The 24997-nt window shown below is 39.4% G+C and overlaps 1 protein-coding gene across 1 annotated transcript in view; it reads left to right on the top strand.

Annotated features, from left to right (window-relative positions):
* The window catches only part of LOC119149755 (prolyl endopeptidase), a 113527-nt gene that overhangs the window by 45079 nt on the left and 43451 nt on the right, over positions 1–24997 (top strand). Inside the window, exons 8-10 of the mRNA XM_037391423.1 lie at positions 10312–10503; positions 19868–20065; positions 23623–23726. Of these exons, the coding sequence (XP_037247320.1) occupies positions 10312–10503; positions 19868–20065; positions 23623–23726 (494 nt within the window). The remainder of the gene's footprint in view (positions 1–10311; positions 10504–19867; positions 20066–23622; positions 23727–24997) is intronic.

Below are 24997 nucleotides of genomic sequence, written 5' to 3'. Positions count from 1 at the left end.
GCCTAGTAATAATTTTTATTTTCCCTTTCTTGAGAAATTGTTTCTTTTTGATTAGATTGTCAGCCTTGACTATTTATTCTTTCGATTGTGTGGTTTGGTGCAGTGAAGAGGGCATTTAGCACAAACCTGTTGGTGTGCAACAAGAAATAAATGAAAGCTCTTTAATCAGTCTTGGCTATGAACTTAAACCAACATGACATGACCAATCGGTCTTGCTGAAATTGTTCTTAATTTTGACATTTTTCTTTATTTTGTATTATGGTAGCGCTAGGAAGCCTGATGAAAAAATCAGGATCCTCTTGTAAACACCATAGAGCTGATTTATGAGCCACTGACTCAGTGCTCCGAGCAGAGCCCCACATGCCTCTTCCTAGGAGAGCTGAAGCGTGAGAACAGAGGGTGAAAAGCAGGGATATAAGGTAGCATGGGGAACAGGAGAGGTAGCTCTTGTTATAACCTCCAGAGAGATACAAAACTGTGAAAGGCTGCTGTGACATCTGGAATGCAAAAAGTTGAGAGAGACCGCTAGTTGGAAAGCACAGCCTGGATTGTTGGATTGGAAGGGATTGCACTGGCTAGAAGCTAAACACAGATTTGTGTAGACTGGAAGTACAAGGAGTTTGGGGAGAGAGGACAGTGGTACGGGCTTTCATGCTTGGGTACTGGGCTGCTTGGAGACGGACAGTTTGTGTCTAGCGTGAACAGTGGGATGTGGTGGGAGGGCACATACATGAGAAGAGGAGGTAGTGTAAAATATTTGAGAACCACTGTAAAGGTGCAACAAAAATTGAGCAAACCCTGAAGTTCACTGCTTGCTGGTTGCTTAGTCATTGCCAGCTGGAACTGCTTTGTACTAGACTGGCAGAGACAGGTTATGAGAATGAATTGAAGAACAGGGTTACCAGCCAAAAGAATTTTTATCTTGTTCCTTTGTTTAGATGGTCGTTCTTTTTTTCTCCATGCTGAAGAAAGCATGTATGTGGCTTGAGGGCATGTAGAAAAACAAAGGTTATGTTTGTACACTTCCTGTTGAAAACAGGATTATCTGGCCTTTTGTATTTTAGTTTAGTCTTGCAATTTATAAGGCGCTCTTAAAAAAAAAAAAGGGGGGGGGGAATGAACAGTCCTATATACAGTAACATCAAAGGGGCGAGTCAGTATATGCGTAAACTGAAAAAGTGGATCAAAACCTTTGTAATGAAAATGAACAAGAGAAAAATGATAGTGAGGAGACAGACATCAGCTAGAAGGTGGGATGTGATTGGAAGAGTACTCTTTTTTTTGAAAGACTTTTCTGTGATTGAAATAACTTTTTTAAAAAAAAGCCTTTAAAAAAATCAATATTGAAACAAGGCCATTATGTCCTTCCCTAACAAACAGGGAGAAAAATACCAGTTGAGTCTTGGAAAATAGGAAGCCTCAACAACAGAGACTTTACTTAAAGAAAACAGCTTCTTGTCTCTTAAATGGCAATTCCAAAGAGTTTTGCTTTCCATGTAGTTTTTTTTTAAGTGGAGGCAAATCATTAGCAATGAAATTAAATAGCTTGCTATTAATTTGATCAAGGAGATCTTCATGCTACTACTGTGTTGACTGGACATTAACATTTATAAATAGTATTGACGATGAAGTTATTTTTTAAAGATTTGTGTATATTATTTTTTATATATATAATGTTTAAAACTTTGTGTATATTAAAGAAAGTGTGCCATGAGAGAGAGGAACCTTTGGTTCCTGTTTTTCTTTTGCTGTGTTATGCTGCACGAGGACATAAGATATCTCTCAAAACAAAGTATTCTCCCTGCCTTTTGAGGGATCATCCAGATGGAAGTAAAATAGAAGCCTTGAAACGGATTGAGAAATCTCTGCTCATAAAAGTGCTTGATTTCTTTTTTCTGGGCTAATCTTTGATTTATCTTGACGTGTCTGAACTTTTAACTTGAATAAATATTGCCTCCTTCCATTTATTTATTTTTTTTAATTGCATATGCATTAACTTTCCATAATTGTTGAGTAGCTGTCATCCATCATCTGCAGGGTGAGTGGTACTGAGAGAACCCTCTCAGTACAAACACAACAACATTGCGTTCCTTTCAGGGATATGTTAATATCTCCTCTCCAGTATTCTCTCCCTCAGAGGTTTGTAAGTGAAGTCAGGTCTCAGAAGGAGTAAACTTTATAGAATGGGGTAGCTGACTCATAAATTCAAGTTATTTCTGAAGAAAAGTCTTCAGCAGTTGGAAGGTGCAAGTCAAGTGAAGATGTGCGGTTAATGCAGCTGCTGACAGGGGAAGTAGGAAGCAAGATTAACATCAGTGCAGTGGCTTGAGGTTTGCAGGTGAAGTAAAACTGTTGCAGTCAGAGAAACTCTTAACTGGTAGAAATCTCCTAAACACTGACGTTCTTGGGTATGTTTGTGCTTTCAGGATAGAGCTGCTGAGACGGACTGGAGGGCTGGACACAATGCATCTGTGTACAGCCATGATCTGCTCTGCTCTCATTTCACATAGGAAGGTGCTATACACCACTATGTGAAAGCTGTGTACTGTAGCTATCCTAAAGCAAACTCAGATTATTCTGACATATTCTGAAAGATGACAGCAGCCTAATGCTGGATTCTCTGTTATATATAAATATCCAGCAGTCACCACTGTGAGAGATACAGGATGCTCTCTGATATGATGAAAAATATGCTGTGGATATGTTCAGTAAGCACTTGTAGTGAATTATGGCCTTGTGACATGCAGTAGTTGAATGTTGCCTGTTACAGTGTATAGGGTAAATCCAAGAAAGGAAAGGAGAAAATATAAATGGGAGAATACTAAAAGGAGATGTAACTACTAGACAAAATTTAAATTGCATAGTGAGATTTGCATTGTGTTTTTTTCCCCTTGTGATGAAAGGCATTGTGTATCCTGTGATTAAGGTTTGCAGAGATGGAATAGATGTTGCCAGGTACCTCCAGCAAGTGAAACAAATTTTCCATTAAGTGATCCCCAGTCCAAGGGCAAAAGATAATTCGCTGCTCTAGCAAAGGTGTTCAAAACTTGAGTGTATATATCTATTTATGTATAATGTAGGTACACACAGGTATTACACATTTTAAGCCAGTTTAAATATACTACAGGCTATGTAGATAAGTTAACACCAGAAAATGGAATCTATAATGGATGCATGTGGTTCTTTAAGAAAATAAAATTTGGAGAGTAAAAGCTTTCTGTTCAGTGAGAAACATAAAAAGCAGAAATTATGAGGGAATGAGTGGTTTTAATCCATTTTCCTGAGAATGGGGGGGAAAAAAGTAGTACTCCACTAGCAGAGTCCTAAACTGTAGTGTTTAACTATTGATTGTGCGAGTAGGGTCCTTTGGTCTGCTATCTCAGTGGAGGCAGAGGATGGAGTTCCATACAGCAGCAAAGGTGCAAGAGTTATTGATGTGTTAGGAACCATAGAAGCTCCTGAGAATGGTCACGTAGGAATTAGAGCTTCTCCCACACACACAAAAGGTGGCAGGATCAATAGCCCAACTGAAGTGCGGCTACACCAATGCACACAGCATGGGCAACAAACAGGAGGAGCTGGAAACCATTAAGCAGCTGGAAAACGGACATAGTTGCCATCATGAAAACATGGTCGGATGACTCGCACAACTGGAGCGCTGCAGTGGATGGCTATGAACTCTTCAGAAGGGATAGGCAAAGGAGAGGGGCTGGGATAGCCCTGTATGTTAGGAAGTGTTTTGATTGTCTAGAGGTTAATGATGGTGATGATAGGGTTGAGTGTTTATGGGTAAGAATCAGGGGAAAGGCCAATGAGGCAGATATCATGGTAGGAGTCTGTTACAGACCACCCAACCAGGATGAAGAAGCTGACAAAACATTCTATAAGCAGCTGGGAGAAGTCTCACAATTGGTAGCCCACGTTCTCTCAGAGGACTTGAACTTACCAGGTGTCTGCTGGAAATACAGTACAGCGAAAACAGTCTAGAAAGTTCCTGGCGTGTGTGGAAGTTAACTTTTTGACACAGCTAGTGAGTGAGCCAACTAGGAAAGGGGCCCCCTGGACCTTTTTGCAAACAGAGAAGGACTTGTGGGTGATGAGATGGTTGGAGGCCATCTGAGGCATAGCAATTATGAAATGATAGTTTTCAGGATTTGGAGGAATAAGGAAGGGGGTCAGCAGAACTGACACCTTGAACTTCTGGAGGGCAGACATTAGCCTGTTTAGGAGCCTGCTTGACTGGGTCCCTTGGGAGCAGTCCTGAAGTGCAGAGGAGTCCAGGAAGTCTTGGTTCACTTCCTGAACCAAGTGAATTGCCATTTCCAGAAAAACTGTCTTACAAAAAAACCCCCAACTGACAAGTTGGAACAGAATATAAATTTATGGAGACGTAACATTTAGATCTTCACCTCACAATTTGGACTGCTAGAACACATGAAAAAAACCATATGAGAGCATTTACCTTGTGATTTTTTTTTTTTTTACATCAGATAACCCCCTTATCATTAGTTGATCACTAAGCCCTGTCTCTCCAGCCAGCATGGTTGAGAGGTAATTTGCAAGAAAATGGATCGTTTGGCCTTTCCATGCAACATGAAATATGGAAGGAAGTATTGAGAACATTTTGTGAACTGATGAACAGTGACTCTCGGCCACTCTATACTTTCTGTTTGAAAGGGGGTTGGTAACAGGCTTTCTGTGATCATTCTTGCTGTTATAATTAGTTTGTTGAAATTAGCTTTTCCTTCCGTAGTTGTCATCATTCACCTACAAACCTGCTTCATCACACAGTGCTCTCAGCAGTCCAGTGAATGTTTTGGTATGTTCAGAAGCCAGTACAAGATTGAGGGGCTTAATCTGTGATGCTTACTGATTATAATTCCTCTTTTGATCTTCTATGGATCCAAAAATTGTGTTTAAAAATTCTGTCTGTACTCTCTGTGTTGCTTTTGTCCTAAATATTGCAGAAGAAGGGCTAGCTTTGTAGGATTATGATCTTTTGTTGTGTGGCATAGCCATCGAATAAAGGTTATAAATCCTCTACCTGCAGGTCCTATTGTAGTGCAATTATTTTGTGATAAATGGCTAATATAAAATATATAGGCAAAAGCATCTATAGCTCTTCAGGAATGTGTTTTGCTGGAAGGACTGGAAGAGTAAGAGATTAGGATATAGCAGCAGTATACAGTAAACTGTCAAGATATTCAGCCTCATGCTTTTCCCATGTATAGTAAATCTGTCTCATTGTATGCTTATGTGGATTAAACTGAAGTCTTCATGGGCTCTGGTGTTAAGGATAAGGGAGACTAGACTACAGATGCCACTTGTCAGTGGCTCTCCTCAAAGACAGATATTCTCAGAGGGCTGCTGGTTAAACCTGCAAATCTTTGTCGTGACCGAGTTCTTCACCTCTCTCCTCCCCTCCTTTCTTCTAAAGAATGAATTGAGTGCCCATCCTTGACCTGTTTTTGGAGGACATTAAAAAGTCGTAATGTACAGATGTACTGTTCTGTTTGTTACTGAGAGGCTGTTTGTTCTGGGTTTTAGACTGGAGCAAGAATCCATCACCTGCCTCTAGAATCATGGTAACAAACAAAAAGGGCACCAAGGCCCATAAATTGCTGGAGTGCTTCAGAGGTGAGGAGGAGCTGGCTTGTGTGAACTGTTTGGGGCCAACACACCATTCTTTGTTTCTGAGACTGTAGTCCCTCCCGTGTTTTGACAACTGTATAGATACATACATGCCACATGACATCATGAACACATTCATTTTTGGTCAGGTATGTAACTAGCAAGTGAGTATCCATCCAGTTGTATGACAAGATGTGTGCATATACCTCAGGCCGTCTGGTAGGAATGGATGTGCTGATCATGTGAATTTTCAGTCATATGACGGAGAACTGACTGTGGTCTAGGACCCATCTAGGACCATCATCCTGGGTCTAACAGAAGGTCTGGGCATCACAGCTCCCAGTCACTCATTGTTTTATATACTTTATCCAGCTCTTGTGTATTCGTCATTATGTAAGGCATATGGTATTTTCACAGGTCATTTTATATGAAAACTATGGTTTAGGCCTTTTGTCATTACTTCTGGTCTATTCTGAGCCTCTGTTTCCTGCATCTTGTATAGCTTCTGGGAAGACTGTCAGTCATCCACCCCTGCAGAGCCCTTTCCAGATGTCTGTTGTCTTAGTCAAACCATGTAGTTCATCTCTGTATTTCCTTAGCTGTATGCACTTAAGACGTCTGCTTTTGTGACTATGGCTGTATATTTGTTGATACCTTCACTGACTTTCTCAGGTCCCTCGGGAACTGGTACATGTGACTTAGTGCTGCAAGAAGTTACTTGGGAATGTTTGTATTGTCCCATCTAGATTGTGTGTAGATATTTTTATTATTCTTCCAGAAGTTAGAGTGTGGGTCCTCCATGGTCAAACATGCTTTCCCATACCTGCACTGCATGCTGAACTGCTTTTTTTGCAGTTTTTTCTCTTCTGATGCTTAGATAACCACGCTCAGCCCAGCTCATTCTGCTGCTATAAGTGTGCTCTGTTACACATGTATAGAGAATACACTGTAAGTGGGTGCTGGTTGAGTCCCTCAGTACCTAGTTTGCCATGCTTTTGAATTTTTAGCCAGTTACTGCAGAATCATCCATCCTAAATTCAGGCCAGGTGAAGGCTGCACGCATAGTACTCAGTAGTCACACATATAAACAGAAGACAAATAGGAAGGAACAGAGGAGTTATGCATCGTCTGTTGGCACAGAATTTGAATTGGAAATGCATGTCAGACATGGACAGACTTGCAGGTGTATTCCTGATGTTTCCAGGAAGACAGAATCTTTGACGAGGTATGCTTTAGATTTAAAAGCGTGCACATTCAAGCAAACTGTTCTCCTGGTGCAATGTGCTGTCTTAAATAAGAATCTGCTGTGTTCATACCCCTGGATGTTTTGGGTACTGGGGGAGCAGTTTGATGAGAGTAGAGCCAGACTAAGCACTTGCTGCCCTGGAAAGGAGAGATGTCCCATCTATTTCCTCACGCTCCCATATTACATGAGACTGTTCTCCTGTTGAGTCAGTCAGCATCTTCACTCATCTGACCCTGTGGTTAGGTGATTGTACTTAGTAAGAAGCTGTGAAATAAGAGTTTTCTTCTAGGTTAGCTAATTTGATCAGCTTTTCTAGTCACTTGGGCAAATGCCAAACCAAGCATGATGGTGGAGACACAGTGATAGAGGAGGGAAAAATGAGAGTGCAAGTTTGCTGCAGTCAAGCTTATCTCATGGCTCATTGCTAATGATAATAAATAATCATGATAATGATAATAAATGCTGTTACTCCTCTTCAGCCTCGGCCACTGCCTTGCACGTACTGGCTGCCTTGCATGTAGCGACACTCCTCTGCCCAAGCCGTGAGCTGCTTCACACAGTGGAAGAGAAAAGTTTATTTTGCAGCACAGTTGGTTTTTTTAAGTCATTTAACATGTTGAACAAGCACGCTACTCAGGCAAATAAGCAAAACAGAAGCACCAGTCTAATGTGATGAAGGGCAAACTCCTCTTTGGCAGTGATTAAGTGTTGGCTCCGCTCAGCAGCAAGGCCAGAGTGCCTGACAGGACTCAGTGCCACGCTAGTAAGCTGCATGGGCCTGCCTCTCCCTTGTGCTGCCACTGGTGTGACCGGCAGATAAATGGTTCCCACACCCCTCAATGAGTTTTCAGCCGTATTGGTGCTCAGTGAACTGGCCGTGTTGGTCACCAGGTTGTTATTCCTAGCCCAAAGGAGACACCTAAGCAGGGAGATCTAAACCAGTGCTAGACCAGCCCTTTCAGTCATGAGCCGCAAGCGGACCACCTGCAACCAGCTGTAAAGCTGCATCCTGTAGTTCAGGTGTCTGTCTCATCGCAAAGAGTGTCTTCCTGTCACAGGAAAACTAGAGCACATACTTTGTACAGTAGCAAATGTATCTGATGTAACAGTCTCTTGCAGCTGCCTGTAATTACCTCATTACTGCCTCCTAACTTAGACTAGGTATTGGCATATTTAACTACTTCAGTGAGACAGTGGTTTAGAGGTGATTCATCTACAATGTTTTTCTTCTAAGGACTATGTAACATCCACTTTAACATGATGAATGCTCTTGATTTTGTAATAAGAACTTAGTGTATCCCTGTAGAATATAAACCCTCTTGCTTTTTGACTAGCTGTTCATTTGGGACTAGATGAATGAGTTGCAAGGAAGCAAAGTAAATCCCTAATGTCACATAATTGTCCTTTTTCTTCATGGAATCCAACTTCTGTTGCAATCTTGGGGACTACAGTTATCGTGCACATATACCATTAAAAAAGTGGGGGTTTTCAACAGTCTGGAGATTTCTTTTTATGAAGCCTTGTTCTTGTTTAGTAGGATGGTTTCATTCTGTCAGATACTAAAATGCAAATGTTCCAATATTGTTATGGTGTTATACTGCAGTTAAGTTTTTATTTACTAAAATGCTTGTGCATGTGATTTGGGATCTTAAAACAGTTTCACTGGTATGTATCAGAGTTCACTGAAGGCTGATTTTCTTTGTTTTACTGGACATTAAAGCAGGTTTTCTCTACAGAACTCTGAGCAACTCGAGGGACTTAGCAGGATTTTTCTTCAACATGAAACCTCTTGAGAAGGGCAAAACTTTGGACCTCAGCGAAAAGATTTAACATGCATTTGGTTCACTCAGAGGCAGGATACTAAGTTGACTGGATTGTCTGGGAAGCTTACTGCAGCAGTATGACAAGTAGAATGTAATTGGCTAATCTATCACTTTGCATGAAGAGACAGAGAAGTTTTCCTTAAACCGAAACAGCAATTAAGAGATAGAGCTTTATGAATGTACTAAGCCTGGCTACACTCTCTTATTACATTTAATGGGTTTAAAATTACTTTAGCCATCTCACTGCTTCCTCAATTATTCTTTTCTTTTTTAAAACTTACAGTAATTACAGCTCAGCTATGATCTACTTCCACTATTCTGCTCAGTTTTTAATATTATAAAACAGCTGATATGCTGTTTTATTGATGCAAACACTCTATTTGTAGTTTCATGAACAGATTTATGCACAGTTTATTTGTTTATACTTAAAAGCAAAGACCTAGCCTTTAGTTTTAAGAAAGAGGCAGAGAGTGCACCAAATGTTATTTTAAGAAACAGAATTTTTAATTTCACATATAAATAAGGATTCTGATTCTTTAGCATAGCTAATGTATGATGCTTATAATAGTAAGTTTGGTTGATAGGTTGGACTGTAGATATAACAATCATATTACATATCTGATCTGGCCTTGCTACTTTTTCTTTCTACTAAGCCTATTGCAAAGCAGTAGAATGTGAATAAAATGTAGTGGAGTCTTTCAGTCCCACCTCCAAGTTAAGTCAATACTAAGACTGTGGTACAGAGTGAGTAAGCTAAGGCGATTCATGTTTGAGAGAAGTGTGCTTCTATTAGTGAGTGTGATATTCCAGAAGGTTGGTAGGAAAAATGCAGTTTCATTCTTTGCAAACCCAGAAATTAACATTTTAGCTAACTTTGTGTAGTTGTCCTTTGGTGGTGACAAGCTTCTGCAGAAAACACTTCAGAATGTTTTTTCTGAATTGGCAGGGAAATTCCTGGTATTGAAGTTTATTGTACTCATGCAAATAGCATGAGAAGCTTGGGGCTTAATAAGGAGGATGAAAAACTTTCCACTTTAAGAAAAAGTAACTTTTTTGCAGAAAGAAAAAAATAATTTATAATTAAATAGTAGTTTTAAAAAAGCTATTGAAAATAAAATTGAGCTTGAAAGCTTAATGCAGAGTCTTTTGACGCAGCTGCCACTCCTCGTTCCAAGAAGTCTGTAGAAGTGGGGACTTATGAACTCTCTTGGCAAGAACCTGATGTGCTTGGTGGTGTTAGCTCCATGACAGCCAGTGTGGTAGAAGCCCCTCTGTAGCACATATCTGAGCTGTCCATCAGGGCTTTAGGAAAGCTGATGAAACACTAGCCATAATTTTTTCAGTATTCTATGTGTATTTTGCTAGAAATTCCTCAAAACCAGTATGTTAACATGTCCATGAACTAGCATTTTCCCACTGCAGCCCACTAATATGGAGAATTCTTTGCAAGTTCTCAGTACGTATTAGGCCCTTTGCATAGTTGTACCTCTTCTGGTCACTGCCGTGGTTCAAAGAGGAGCCTACAGCAATTGTCAGGCAGACCTTGCCCTCAGGTATTGAAAGGTTTTGTTTCAGGAGGTTAAGAAATTCATTATATGTTTGATCTTGCAGGAATTCTTCAGTGGGTGAAGCTGATAGATAACTTTGAGGCTGAGTATGAGTATGTCACCAATGAAGGAACAGTGTTCACTTTCAAGACAAATCGCCACTCTCCAAATTACCGGTTAATCAACATTGACTTCAGTGACCCTGAGGAATCCAAATGGAAAGTTCTCGTCCCTGAACATGAAAGAGATGTTCTAGGTAAGAGTTCATGTCAAGTACAAGACTTTCTGTTCAGCTTTTTTCAAATTAATTCAGTAATTAGTCTATTGAATTATCTTGTACAGACCTTCTTTCTTTTTTCCTGTGTTTAAACTTTGTTTAGGATTTGCGATTAGAAGACATGGTGATGAATAGGTCCAGGATGTGTTTCTTTCTCTAACATCTTGTGTGACCATAGTGAAGTTGCTTCATCTGTCCTTGTTTTAATTGTGTTTGTAGGAAATGGGGGCAAGTATTTTCCAGTTTCCCATCAGTGTAGTAAACATTTACTAAACTGTTGGGGATTACAGCAAGAAGGACTTTGTAAGCAGAGAGAAGGGAAAGATCAAACCTGGGAGTAGTGCAGCACACTATGAAGTGACCAAACTTGGTCAGAATTTGAGACAGGATTTACTGTTGTTCCTGGGATAAGGGGAGTAGACAACACTTGAAAAAAAGCCTCAGGAAAGCTGAAGCACATGGAATTCTCTAAGTATAAAAGTGAGTTCAAAACATAAATCTTAGGTTTTGATATAATTGAAATAAATGTGTACATTTTTTTTATCCCATAATTTTGGGGACATTTCTATGAAAACTTAGAATCAGTTTCAGATAATACAGAAAAACCTCCGAGCTGTTTTTTGGCAGATACTTTGTGTACGTTTATGTAGTTTGTTCTGCATACAGTACAAGATACAATTATGATTTATCTGACTAGCTCAATTATAGCTATTCAAAAAGACTCTGCTTTTTTTTTTTTATTAATCCATCTTTATACAAATTCATTCATGTTTGCTACTTTTCTGGTGCAGAGCTGCTTTGTAGAATGAGTAGAATTCTGTGTGTGTGATTTGGTATGTGTATATACAGTAACTTCTGTCTTCTTGCTGAGACAGATCTATTTGACTACTGTTTCAAATTCCTCTTAAGATCTTGCTTTATAGGACACTTTAAAAAAATATTTCTGTCTGAATTTCACAATGTGTTCTGTGTGATTTCTGCCACAGCCTAGACAAGGTATGTGTGTGACATAAATGGTGACTGGGCACATCCAAAATTGTAGTGATGTTCCAAACGACTGGGGTCTAGAATATTGCAAGAATTTTGGTAATCACAAAAGTAGCAGATTAGAGCTTGGTGAGACATGAATCTTGAAATTGTGCTCTTTGAATCATTTTCATTTTAAATGTACCTTTGAAGTCCTAAGCAGAAAATAAATAATAGGTGTAAGTGAAAAATTGCTTCCAATCTTAATTTCTGATTGTGTGTGTATTTGCTGACAGTCTGTGAAGGCATGCTTAAGTTATAAGGAACAGCAATTTATAAAGTGGAACCAAGTCGAAGAATTGACTTGGAGATGGGCAGTGTCCAAATAGAATGGGACAGAAATGTGATTGAAATTAAATGTGGTTACTGTGTGTGGATTTACCTGAGAAGTGGTCTAGGCACCCAAAGGAGCTTTGACCAATGGCTATATAGACACTGGGTATATATTCCTTCCCAGTAAGATAAAGGCCACATCTGCTCTTCACTACACTGGTATTTAGCTCAGCTCCGTTTTGGTTACATTGTAAAGGTAAAGTCATACTGAGTTCATGTTTGTGCACATGCAAAAAAAAATTTAATGCATGCAACACTTCTTGAATGGATTATACAGGATAGCCTTGACTATACAAACATAATAAGAACTGCATTTGGAAAACTGAAAGTTCAGATAAATGGGTTTGCTGAGGGCACTGACCTTCAGACTGTAAACATTAAAAGGCATTCAGCTCTTAACTTGAAGGCAAGCATAATCTGTCATGTAAAACCTTCAAAGTGACTTTCAGATGCCTGTTGTGTGTCATTAAGCTTCTGCTGTATTTGAATGTGAAGCCAGAGTAGGCAATCATATGTCCACTTCTCTCTAGCTTTTTGGAGTGGTACATGAAGGAATTGGATTAAATTAACAAATGAAAGTGTCTCCATAAGAAGATGAGTTATAAGTAGATCTTAGGCTACAGTAAATTCAGTTTGAATTGTTCAGTTGCTTCTTTGTGGCAGACACTTGCAAATTAGCGTTGTATCCTGACCGCCACGATAAGGAAGTTTTATCATGTTCAGGAGGTTGTAGCGCTGAGTAAATAAAAAATCCTCCTTCACTTGATGAAGTCAGCAAGCAAGCCAGTCTCTATGTCATGTTGTTTTAATCATTCCAACATTTGGTTTAGAAAGACATAATTATAGCAGAAGCCAGTTAATAATTCATTGTCTTGAAAACCTTGCAGTCAAGTGAATTTGATTTTGTGTGATCTGGAGATTACAATGTAATGAAATGCCTTCTGCGAAAGCCAGGACAGCAGTGATTCAGAGGGTAAATTAGTATTGCTACTGGTCCAATTTTTACATATGTGTGGGAGTGACTCTCTATCAAGATGTAACTAGATGTATTATAATTTCTTTATAAATATTACAGTTAGTGGTGCTTTATGTCACAAATAAGTTTTACTGGGATGGACAGATAGATACTTGGCTTGAAAGGCTCCTCCTCTGGTGTGATCTGCCTGGTAGCCATAGCTGCCTTCAATTCTATGTGTTGACTTAGATTCAGTGTCATAGAAGCTCCACCTTGTACATCTAGAAATAGATTTGTTTATGAATAATGAGTTAAAGATTAAGAATTATGAAGCTCTGCCAATGTCCATCAATGGCAAAAAGAGAAATTCCCCAAAGTATAATAATGCAGTCTTAGGGAAGGTGTTACAGGTAATATAATCTAACCAAGAAATAAACACACGTGCCTACAAGGTGGCATGAATGTCATTTGGTTTCTTCAACGTATTCTTCAAGATAGACTTTATTAGCTTTGACCTTTTTGTTTTCAGAACTGCTTATAAATGAGCTAATTTGGGAAATACAGGAAAAAAACCAAACATACTCCTGCAGTGAGGTTGCACACACACTTCATTTTACAACTCTGAGCAGGGATTTCACAGAGGGTTGAGGTAAATTAAGATCTCTGTGAGCTGAGGGGAAGAAATAAATGATTGCTATTTTGAAATTAAATTTAAGGGGGGCCTTGGAACATATTGAAATGTGATGAGACTAGTTTCCTCCCCTTCGGAGTTTGTTTATAAAATATTACTTTTAATTTTCCAGGAGTCTAAAATAGAACCGTAGGAGAGATTCACATCTATTGTTGAACTAGTGCTTTAAATGACCACGTAGCTGCAAGTAGGTGTGCTGGATTAGAAGGCAGCTATGAAACCATAAATGCAGACTAATCATTGCAGATACTGCAACCCTAGTTCTAAGGCATAGGATAAACCTGCTGTCTTTAGGAGATTAAATAATTAATTTTGAGAACTGTGACACACCACACACACACCCCCCTGCCAAAACTGCCCAATACTGGTAGAGCAGGGCAACTTCAGAGTAGCAGTTGTATCGAGCCCTGTACTTGTGACAATGAAAAGAAAAATGGAATAATCTCCTGAATAAGGAAGGCTGAGAAATAAGACATATTCCTGCATCTGTCGTAGATGGGGTGAGTGATCTTTAACAGTTCCTCGAATCTCAGTTGACCACTTAACAAGCAAGGACAAAGCTAGCAACGCTCCTGTACCTCATACACATCTCCATACCTAAACTCAGTGCGTGTAAAACTCTTCCCTTCCCTCTGCTAGAATGTGCACTCCAAATGAAAAATAGTATTTTTCTTCATACCTTTAAACCTGTTAGCTAATTCATAAATGCTTAAGAGTTTGGGGAGGGGAGTTACTGCAACTGAAATGTATCTTTTGACACTGTAGTGAAACCAGGAGGGGAAATCTGGATGAGCACCATGAAATTGTTGATCCTGAATGACAAGGATGTGCATGGGTGTGAGTAATCACAGAATCATAGAACAGTTTGGGTTGGAAAGGACCTTAAAGATCATCTAGTTCCTACTCCCTGCCATGGGCTGGGACACCTTGCACTAGACCAGTTTGCTCACATTCATGTCCTCATGTTCACCTTGGCTGTCAAGAAGCTGGTGGGTTCCATTAGTCTGTGCTAATTTTTCAAGTACCCATAGCTTTACACACTTGGGAGTTTTGCTCATGAAACAGGCACATGAAGGATTATGTGGCTGCTTTGCGGAGCAGTTGTGTGACCTTCTGAGTATATCCCAGAGGAAGCACCCTGCAGAGATTGCTAGTGCAGAAATGTGGTAGAGAGGAGGAAATTGGCTGCAATGCAAATGACCAGGTTGATAAGCCTCTGCTGTGAAATGTGAGGGAAAATACCCAAGAAACCAGCCAGCTGGGATGTGGCTTAGCTCCAGTGTTTCCCAGCAACAAAAGGCACCCCCTAAGATCTGGCCAAGCCAGATACAGTCCCTCAGTCACTGGGGACATGGGAAGAGGATGTGGTCCAGATGCATGTCCCTGACTGAAAGTTGTATTCTGCTCCACTGGTAGGGCTTGTGTGGCTCTGTTTAACTCTGTTTACCATGGAAAACCAGCATCAGCCACAGATGACTAAAACCCGTAGGTTACTTAAGGAAGTGTTACTCCTGATGTTTGCTGCTTCAGAAGAGCTTCTTCCCACCCCGCCCCATCTCTTGTTTGTCTGTCTCATACTGCAAGGATGTGCGGTATAAAATCCTTGTCTTGTTGAAATTGGTTGGAGCTTTGCCATTAACTTAAATATGGCAGGCTGTCACTGAGGATGGCATCTCAGAGGGAAGACATATGCTTTATGTTGTGAGGGCTCATCAACATTTACTCAAATGTTTCAGAATGATTCACGTTTTATTCTATAAATTGCTCATGCTTTGCTTACAAATCTACCCATAAGTAGCCTTAAGTGGTGATTATAGGTCATTTTAAGCGAGATTGGCATGGATACCTGTTAATCTGCAGAGATACTGAAGTTTACAGTTACTGTCTGTGATGACCAAAGAAACCAAAGACCTTCCAGGTCTACTTCCCAGCTACAGCTTTGACAGTCCGTTGAAGTATGTTCACTATTTGTTGGGTGGACAGACAAGCACATTGCACAGCAAGTAACTCATCGGTTTCTGCTGAAGATTTGTGTCTACCTAGCTCTTCTAGCTTGCCATTTTCTTCAGTGTATTTTCATCAGTGTATTTCAGCTTGCATCTGTCAAAGCATGTTTGTATAGTTGAACACTTAACATGCCGTTGGTACTGCTACAGAAATGAAAGATCAGAACTGTCTTAAGTAATTAAGGTTAGTGGCACAGACGTTTGGTGTGAGGATTCAACCTTTGTTTTCATGAAACTGTTTCAAAAGTTCATAGTGTTGCAGGTGCTGTGTTAGTGGCATGCCTTTGCTACTAATGAAAGCTGCCAAAATAAAAGGTTTCTTGGAAGTAGCAATATATGAATTCCTAAAAGGTTGAACTAGAACTTCTAGAGATGGTTGAGCACATTGTCTAGGCCTTCTTAAGAAATAATTCCTCTAGGCCAAATTTAGCTATTGGGGAATTGTGTATAACCTGTTGTAATCATCAAGGTGGTCACTATCATCTTCAGAGAGAAGTGCACAGTACCAAGGATAATTCTTCACACCTGCTTTCAGTACCTACAAGAGCCTCAACGTGTCCATCTCTCTCTGATGCCTGACCCACAAGGCTCACATTGGAAAAGGCAGCCTCTACATGTTTATTGTTTAGTAAAATAAATTCTTTGCCTGATGGGTATTGTAAGTAGGTGGATTCTAAGTATGCTGGAGAACAATTGATAAATTTAGGTGTAGCTGTAAGAATTATTGCTCTGTTAATTAGTATTAGCTGCAATAAACTGACCTTATACATTGAAAAGGTCCTGGATGGTTAGCTTTTTTAAAAAACACTTGTGTGAGTGAAAACTGCTCAGCAAGCAATTCACAGTATCCCAGAAAAGGGTATCCAAAATAACTGGGTGAACTACATTCTAAAGGTGCTTATTTCTGCCCATTATCTGTAAAGGGAGCCTACAGCAATGGTGTCAGGCTTAGCTTTTAGACATGTGAGGTTTGCAAGCACACAATCTTAAAACCTTGCAGGAAGTACAGTCACATGCAGGATACATTCTGCAAACCATGAGAGAAACCAAGGAGACTGACAGCTAATGCAACAGACTCAACAGGATCTGCAGTTCTCAGTGCCAAGCATGGGAATAACAGACTCAGCTTGTAGCTTGCAGTCAAAAAATAGCTCTTGTTAATAATTCAGCATTGTTTTAGCTTGCAGTGTAGGTAAGTGTTGGTTCTTAGTGTCTTTTTTTCTTCTGCTCTTTTCAAGTCTGCTTCAATGTTTTGCTCTGTTCTGATTTTTGCATTTTTTGTAGCTTCCATTACTGTTAAGTTTTGGAGGCAGTTAACAATGCACCAAACCCAGTTATAATACAGGTGTTATACATAGAAGCTGTGTTCCTAAATCCCACGGAATGTTTTAAAAACATTTTGTGTTGTCTTCTTATCTTTTATCTTCACCTTGTTGAAGTGTTGACACTTTAAGTGTCAGGAAATTTCAAGAGTAAAACTGGACATTTTAGTTACAGATGTTATTTGACAATATCAGTGACATTCCTGGAATCTCATACTGATTGCAGAGCAGTTCATTCTGCAGGTAAAAATGGTGTGTGACTGCAGGGATGCTATTTTTTAAACTCATTCTGTGTTAATAAAGCAGTTATACATGTGAATGTTGGCAGATTTGTGCAGCGGCAATGTAATAAATATTTAAAATTACTGCACATTCTCCTTGTTCATACAGCCAAAATAATTCTGTATTTCAAAATATGTAATAGGGTATAACAATTAAACTTAGAAAGTTTATTCTGTTCTGCAGCCTCACTTAGGAAATGTAAATCACGTCAGAGCTAAAATTGCACATCAATTACAAATGTATAAATAGTGTTATGTTGTGCTGTATCTTATTATTTCAGATCGTGGATTCATGGTTGAAATTTCAATTACTGTTGTACCCTGGGGCTTTGGTTAGAAAATTCCCAGATTTAAAAAGCTAAGATTCTCATGAGCTAGAAGTTCATGAGGGAGTTAGTATGGGGGTAAAAAATACCAATGGTGATCTATGGGAAGAAGGGAGTAGTAAAGCTTTATTTTGGTGTTTAGGTTACAATAATTCATATGGCTAGAAAGTCAGACTAGTGTTAAATTTCACTGGTCCTTCATCAGCAATCGAGAAGGAAAGTAGACTCTGTTGAGCTATTGGGAATTAAAGATCTTCGAGCTTTAGGGGCTCACAGCAGGCCTGAACCATATATGGAAGCAGGAGCTGTTAAAGAAGCTAGTTGTTACAGGATAATGAATTTTGACCTTCAATTCAGAAAGAGCTTGTTAATCTTAATGGAAGGGGCACAACTTTGAATTTTTGTTCAGGAACCTCAGTGTGCAAAGATACATTTATAAGACTGTCTTCAGTACACCTCTGTGAATTCAAATGGTTTGGTTTTATAGGACTTTGGGGAAACTGGAAAGAACTATTAAAATCTGGATAACATAAAATAGTGTAAAACTGAAATTCAGTCAATTCTGCCTTGCTTCTGTTTTGTGTTTGATGGCTCTTCCTCCGATGTTGGTATCTTAAACTCCCCATCTCACTGTGCTACTTCAACATTACAGCATGCCTCAGCCTTCAGCCCCTACCTGATTTTCCCTGCTTCTTTGATTCCATCTTTTCAGTTTTTTGCTTCCAGCAGATAAGAGAAGGCATTGTCCGATGTTGGTACCCTGCCCATGATTTAGGTTTCTAGTCAGGCTTGTCAGGGAGAGGTTGCACATGCATAGTTGGAAGAGAATCACCACTTCACCTAGTCTTACAAACAAGAAAAATGTCCCTCATTCCCTCCTTGCAGATACTGTTTCTTGACTTTTAACTGTGTTGTGTTTGTATTTTGTCTTATTTGTATTTGATTTTTTAATTAATAAGACGTTGAAATACTTTGTTGCAAAGTAGGGTAACTAGTTCCTTAAACGACAGAGTTACTATTTTTTTCCTGTCTGCATGACTAAATAAATGCATTTCTCACTGAAGATCTAAAGCCAGTGGCACACTGGAGACAGGCGAGAACATATTACATGATATATTTTGGATGAACTGGAGCCCTGAAGAGTTTCTACACTTCACAGGATATAGAGATGGGGATTGAAGTGAGATGGTCAGTAGAACTGCAGGGATTTTCGTAGAAATTGCCAGCCTAGACTTTTTTTTTTTAAAAAAATCAGTTTGGATTTTCCAAAGGGCAGTTAAAAAAATAAGCATTCAATGAAAAAGTTCACATAATTTTTTGTATTTATTCTGAGGACCAAACTCATAATGTGACAGGTTCTGTGAAGCAAAAGCCGTCATTCCTGCACAGCCAAGGTGGGCAGCTCTGCAGGGGTCCAGGACTGCCATGAGGGGCATAAAGGAAACGCCTCTGCCGAGCGCTTTGTTCCGGGGCCCTTTTGCCAGACTGAGTTCACTCTGCTGCATTCTGTTCTACTACCTTAGGGTCTCAAGAATGCTTTTCAACAACATTAGCTTGTTGAATAAACATGCTTTTTTAAAAAATGGCTGTTGAAGATCACCTCAGAATAGCCCTTTTCTCCTACCTGTTAGAGCTTGTTTACAAGAGTAGCCTGAATAAGAACGATGAAGCAATAAAAACAAGATTAATAGTAACCTCTAGGTTCTAGACCTGGGGTCCTCAAACTACAGTCCGTGTGCTGGATAGAGCCCCCCAGGGTCCTCAATCCGGCCCCCGGTATTTACAGACCCCCCGACCCCCCCCCGACCCCCGCCGGGGGTTGGGGGGCGAAACCAAGCAGCCGCAGATGACTGCCTGCCACTGCATCCCTGCTCCGGCCCCCTGGTTAAAAAGTTTTGAGGACCCCTGCTCTAGACTTTAATGTTCAGTACAGGATCACAGGTGGTTTTATTCTTACTAGTTTAGCTTGAGTCTAAATCCTGATTATTATTTTGTTTTTCATGCATTTCCACAAGTATTGCTGGCAAAGATCAATGGTTTGCTTGGGTTTTGCATTGAAGTATGTCATATTCAAGAGCAGTATTGATCTATGAACACCGCAAACGTATAAGCATCTTGGTTAAGCATCTTTATTGCCGTGTCTGTATAAACTAGCTTCAAGCAGGCATGGTTAGTGCATTTCCAAAAAATGTCAGCCTTTACTTTTGGGTTCACTTTTTTGTTTCAGAAGGCAAGTGACTTCTAAAGATTTAAGAGTTAAATTCAATGCATGTCAGAAATTTTGGTGCATGTATTTAGGTATGCTAAAGAATTTTAGAATCAAATTATGTCTGATTTTTTTTCTTTCTTACAATTTTTAACTCTATTTTCTGTGGCTTTGTTTTTCTTTTCCACACTCTGCAGAATGGGTTGCTTGTGTGAGGTCCAACTTCCTGGTTTTGTGCTATCTGCATGACGTGAAGAATATCCTGCAACTTCATGACCTAGCTACTGGTGCACATCTCAAGACTTTCCCCCTCGAGGTTGGCAGTATTGTGGGATATAGTGGCCAAAAGAAGGACACCGAAATATTTTATCAGTTTACTTCCTTTTTATCTCCAGGTAAGTTTGGATTTTTTTTCTTCCTTCATTATTATTCCTTATGCTAAGAGCAGTGTCTATACTGTTTTCTGTTGTTTAGTAGTTATATAAAACTGCTTCCCCTCCTGTAGTAAGCACCAGTCAAATGCACCAAATGCACCAGTCCTGGATCCATGAAGCTTAAATAATATGGCTACTAATATTAGAGAGACCTGCATTGAGAAATTGCTCAAGACTGGCTTGTGCTTGACATGAAACTGTAGTATTCTCACAGTTCTTGCTTCATACAGCAAGGTACAAGTTTACAAATTCTGTTGAAGACAATTGTTAATGTATTGTGACTTTCATCACAATTTTGATGAACATTAATAAAAGTCACAAAAATTCTCTCTCTGACAGCTTTGTGATTCATTTATGCATAGCCTCATTAGAGCATCCTTACTGTCTGTTCTTGCAACACTTGATGTTTGTTGGATTGCTGTACAAATCGTTTGTACAATCCTGCAAAGCCAGAGCCTGTCCAAAGCGTTATGTAATACGTGTGGCACACCAGGAAGGGAGTTTCTTTGCAATTGTCAAGCTAGTATATAAAATAAAATGTATTTTCTATTCTCTTCCCCTGCCCTTCCCCCCTGCCGTTCTCCCTGCCCCAAGCAATCAATAGCTAATGCAGGACAGAATTCAAATATGGAGAGGGGAGATATGCTCCAGACTCTTTGTCTTCTTCCAGGGTTTTGAGTGAACATGAATCAGATGATCAAAAATGTTCTTAAAGCATGTGACGTACATTTTTGCTGTTTCAGTTAGAGCACAGCCACATTGCAAAATGGCTATATAATAGTTTTGATAGGTTTGCTCGTTTTCCTAGAAAGGATTGTGTCAAATTTTCAAAATTATCTTTCAAGCTTAGCAGATCAGTGTGGTGAATTGCCTATTGTTATCTTACTGTTTACATAACCAGAAATAAGATATGTTTCCAGTTCCTCTTTTAAATAAACTTTCAAACAACATTCACATCATTGCAGCCATTGCATCTGGAGAGGAGTTTGAGGACACTCTTCATCCTAGCTTAATGGTTCAGCTAGTTCATTTGCTCACATCCCACCTTGTAGGCCAGTAGATGCACCATTCATCCTAGCTGAGCCAACAGAGTCTCTGCAGCTGCTAAACATATGGAGGGGAAGAGCCCAGAGATGTATTTTAGCTCGTGGGTTGCCAGCCAGCCAGCAATGGCTGCTCTCACTGCCTGCTGGTTGCTTAGGCAGGGTTTTTTGTCTCCTTTTAATTCATGTGCTCAGCATCTACAGAGGATTCCCCATGGCATAGCTCTGTTAACTGGGGCAGAGCAACCTGGAATCTAGAAGAAAGAAGAAGGGAAGACATGGAGGTAGACTGTATGGGAATAAGGAAAGGGTGAGGAAAGCAGTCCAGAGAGGTAATGTTTAGGAACATGTGTGCATATTTTTTAATTTCCATGCCACCTCCATTTGCCCTATTAGTGGAATAACCAGACAAAAGATACAGGGCTGGTCCTTGATTAACATAGTTCTTCCTACTTAACTATCCAAAATCAATATAATTTGCACTTGCATTAAGTTGCACTATTTTTTTGTAATGAGAAACAAATTAACATAGTGGTGTTTAACACCTAACAAAAGTATTGGTAAACTTACATATGAAATAGTGAATAAAGCAGCTTAAACCAAGACATCATAAAAATATTTTTTGCTATTCCCTGAAAATATGGTTATCCCTACTGTCCAGTCCAGTAAGCACTTACTTGAGCACTCTAGTGTGTTGCATTTATTTAGCACCCAGCAAAAAAGTGCAGGCTCTGACATTACTATGTTTTTGGATATTAACTGCCATGCAGCTAAAAATATAACAAAACAGGAGATGCCGTACCAGGGGTTGAATTGCATATTACTGTAATACGAGGTTGATTGACTCCTGAAATGCAGCCTGTGACTGTGCTTATACTTCATCATGTGGCTTCCTAATATGCAGCTATTCTGCCTGCTCTCTGTGTAATGTTTGCTAATACATTATCTAGCTTGGGCAGCTGTATATATGTCAAATGACTGCTCTGCCTATTACTGCCTGGTGTGCTTTCCTTTGTGCTTTCGCATCACTTTCTGGATCCTAATCTTTAAGGGAAATGGTGCTTTAATGCTTGTTTGTACCTGTCACCCTGCATTAGGCTTGCTAGTCACTTTGTGACAAATGAAGAAAAAAAAAATATCCCAGCAGATTAGAGTAGTTCTACTTTTATTCCCCTATTAATGCACCATTATGGAAAGAGGCTTTATCAGTTATTAGAAGTGTTGATGTTCATCTGTGTTCCTTTGCCAAGCTGTATCTTTTTGATTTTCTACAGTCTATAAAAGTGATTTAATGAGGCAATTCCCTTCTATGAGATATGGTTCCTCATTATCTCATGTCTCAATATAAGTTTTTATGTCTATAACCTCTGCAATAATTACTTCTGGCCTCCTGGAAGTGTCTAAAATATACTTCAGTCAAGTCCTGTCCACCTTGATTAGTTTTATTACGTTGAGGATCCCTGTAGAGGGCTTGTTGCCTTACCTTTTAGCGTTCTTTTCCCTAATATACATTTAAAATCTTATAGAGACCAGCTTGTAAAGCAGAAAATCAAAGAGTAATTAACCCGGAGGTTAGTTTTATGTATCATATGTATCTGTAGTGTATTCATGAATGTTAGGATTTACTAACTAGTGTGCAAACATGAGAGTCATGCTGTATGACAGGTGCTCAAATGTTATTAGGATTGAATGACAGGAAATATGATTTATAGTCTAAAGGCAAACTTCTTCTTGGCTAATTACACATCTGTGTAGTGTCCAGGTTGCTGCAGTCTCTGGTATTCTGCCTCTGCTCCAACCTTAGAGTTTTATAATGCTTATAGACAAACTTTTCTCATGTGCACAGTCCTTTGGAAATCATAGGTGCAACTCAAGCAGTTGAATTTGCCTTGAAACCTGCAGGATCAGGACGTAAAATAAATTATGAGTCCAAATTCTGTTCAGTTTACATAGGTAACCTCTGCTACTCTGCCATAATTTCAAGTGGTTGCTCAGCTCTTTCCCTTATTTGGGGGTCTGTTTGAATTGTAATTTCAAAGTATTTTATCATAAAGAGAAAAATGTTGACCTGAGTAAAATGCTTGATATATTAATTTTCAGACTGGTAGCTCTAGAAGAGATGTTTTTAAAATGACTTTATACTACTTTCTTCCAACATTATAATTCTCAGTAAGTGCTGTGTAACTTTATGAAAACAATTCTTTTTTTCCATTTTATTTCACCCACTTTGGATACTTGGCTGTGTATGGGCAGTGAGAATTATTCTTTTTGTACAGAAAGCCTTTACACCCTACCTAGATGAAGTGCATCTATGTATGTGTTGAATTATATATTAACTGTAAGAATGTGTCTGGAGCTACTGTTTTTCACCCTGCTGAGTTACCTTTGCCATTCATTACTCCATGACAGTGGCAAAACTGGTATCCTTTTAATGATGGACATACACAAAGCTCACAATCTTGCATTCTGTTTTAGGTATTATATATCACTGTGATCTGACCAAAGAGGAACTGGAGCCAAGAGTTTTCCGGGAGGTGACTGTGAAAGGATTTGATCCTTCAGTTTACCAGACAGTTCAGGTAATAAACGTGAATCCTGTTGTCTTGCTGTCATCACTTATGCAAGAGTTTAACAAAATTCCACTTGGCTAAGGGTGAGAGTGCTTTGATTAACTCCTGGGTTGCAGGTCTGTGTGTGCTCTGAAGGAATTCCACCAAGTCTTGTTAGAGATTGGAAGATGCCACTGCAAGTAACGAGGCCAGACTCAATATTCAGTTGTGTTACGTTATGAGGCAATATTAATTTTTTCCAATGTTACAGTGTCCTTTGATACTTGTTTTTAACATCAAGCTGCTGCTTTTCCATGTTTATGTATTTCTACCACCAGGACAAGTTGGCATGGTTTCCATAGGAAAGTGTGTGATAGGGCAAGGCTTAAGAGGCAGTGGAGAAATAGAGGAAACTTGGAATAACCACTTATCTTCCCAGGACTTCCACAGTATTCCGGGGCCCGCTGTGGGAAGTGGCAACAATAGATAAAACACTTCTGTCCCCACCACTCTTTTATAAAAATACTGAAGAATCTGCCGCAAGTTCATACTGTGGATCTTTATTAAGACCTCAAGAGGAAACTGGGAGGAAAGAAGTAAATGTGTTGATTCATTTGTAGCTGGCATCAAATGTGAAAGCTGTAGAACTGTGAAAGGTCTTAACCATGTTTATTTGGAAGGAAAGCAGGAAAATATCTAGTGATGTGAACAGAAAAATTATGTTCGTTCATGCTGTATAAGAATATTCCTTCTGTCCACCTTTCCAAGAAGTACCATATTAGATTGCGTTGATCAATGCAGTTACACATGGAGCAACTTACTTCGATTTTTGTAAGAGCAGGATTAGGTCCTTTGCTTGCAGTGCTGGAACAACTAGAACGAGGAGCACATGATAAAAGCAATTTAAAATACATGCATATGTATAATTAACATTTCTAATGTAAAACCCCATGAAGCAATTGTTGTACAGGTCTAACAGCTTTTAGTATTGGATGTTTAAACCATTTGGGGCAGGGAACCTTCCATTCTATTTGTACACTACCCAGTACCATAGGATCTAGGTCCATGGGATATTGCTTCAGTACTTAATAAACAGTAGGTTAGCACTGCGTGGATACTCTTAGCAGCTTCCCAAGGTTCTTAATGATTCATTCGGACTCCATGAATAAAGAATTGAAAGACAAACATATTTATCTTGTGTAGCATGGTTTCATGAAAAACAGGTGTGGTCAGATATTCCTGCTGCCTCTTGGGAGGGCAAGATTGCACAGATGGTTTATAAAGCCATCAAAGGCTCAAAT

The sequence above is a fragment of the Falco rusticolus genome, chromosome 6 (assembly GCF_015220075.1).
Source record: "Falco rusticolus isolate bFalRus1 chromosome 6, bFalRus1.pri, whole genome shotgun sequence".
Taxonomy (NCBI): domain Eukaryota; kingdom Metazoa; phylum Chordata; class Aves; order Falconiformes; family Falconidae; genus Falco; species Falco rusticolus.
The sequence above is the reverse complement of the archived record's forward strand: the minus strand, read 5'-3'. Positions and strand labels throughout refer to the sequence as shown.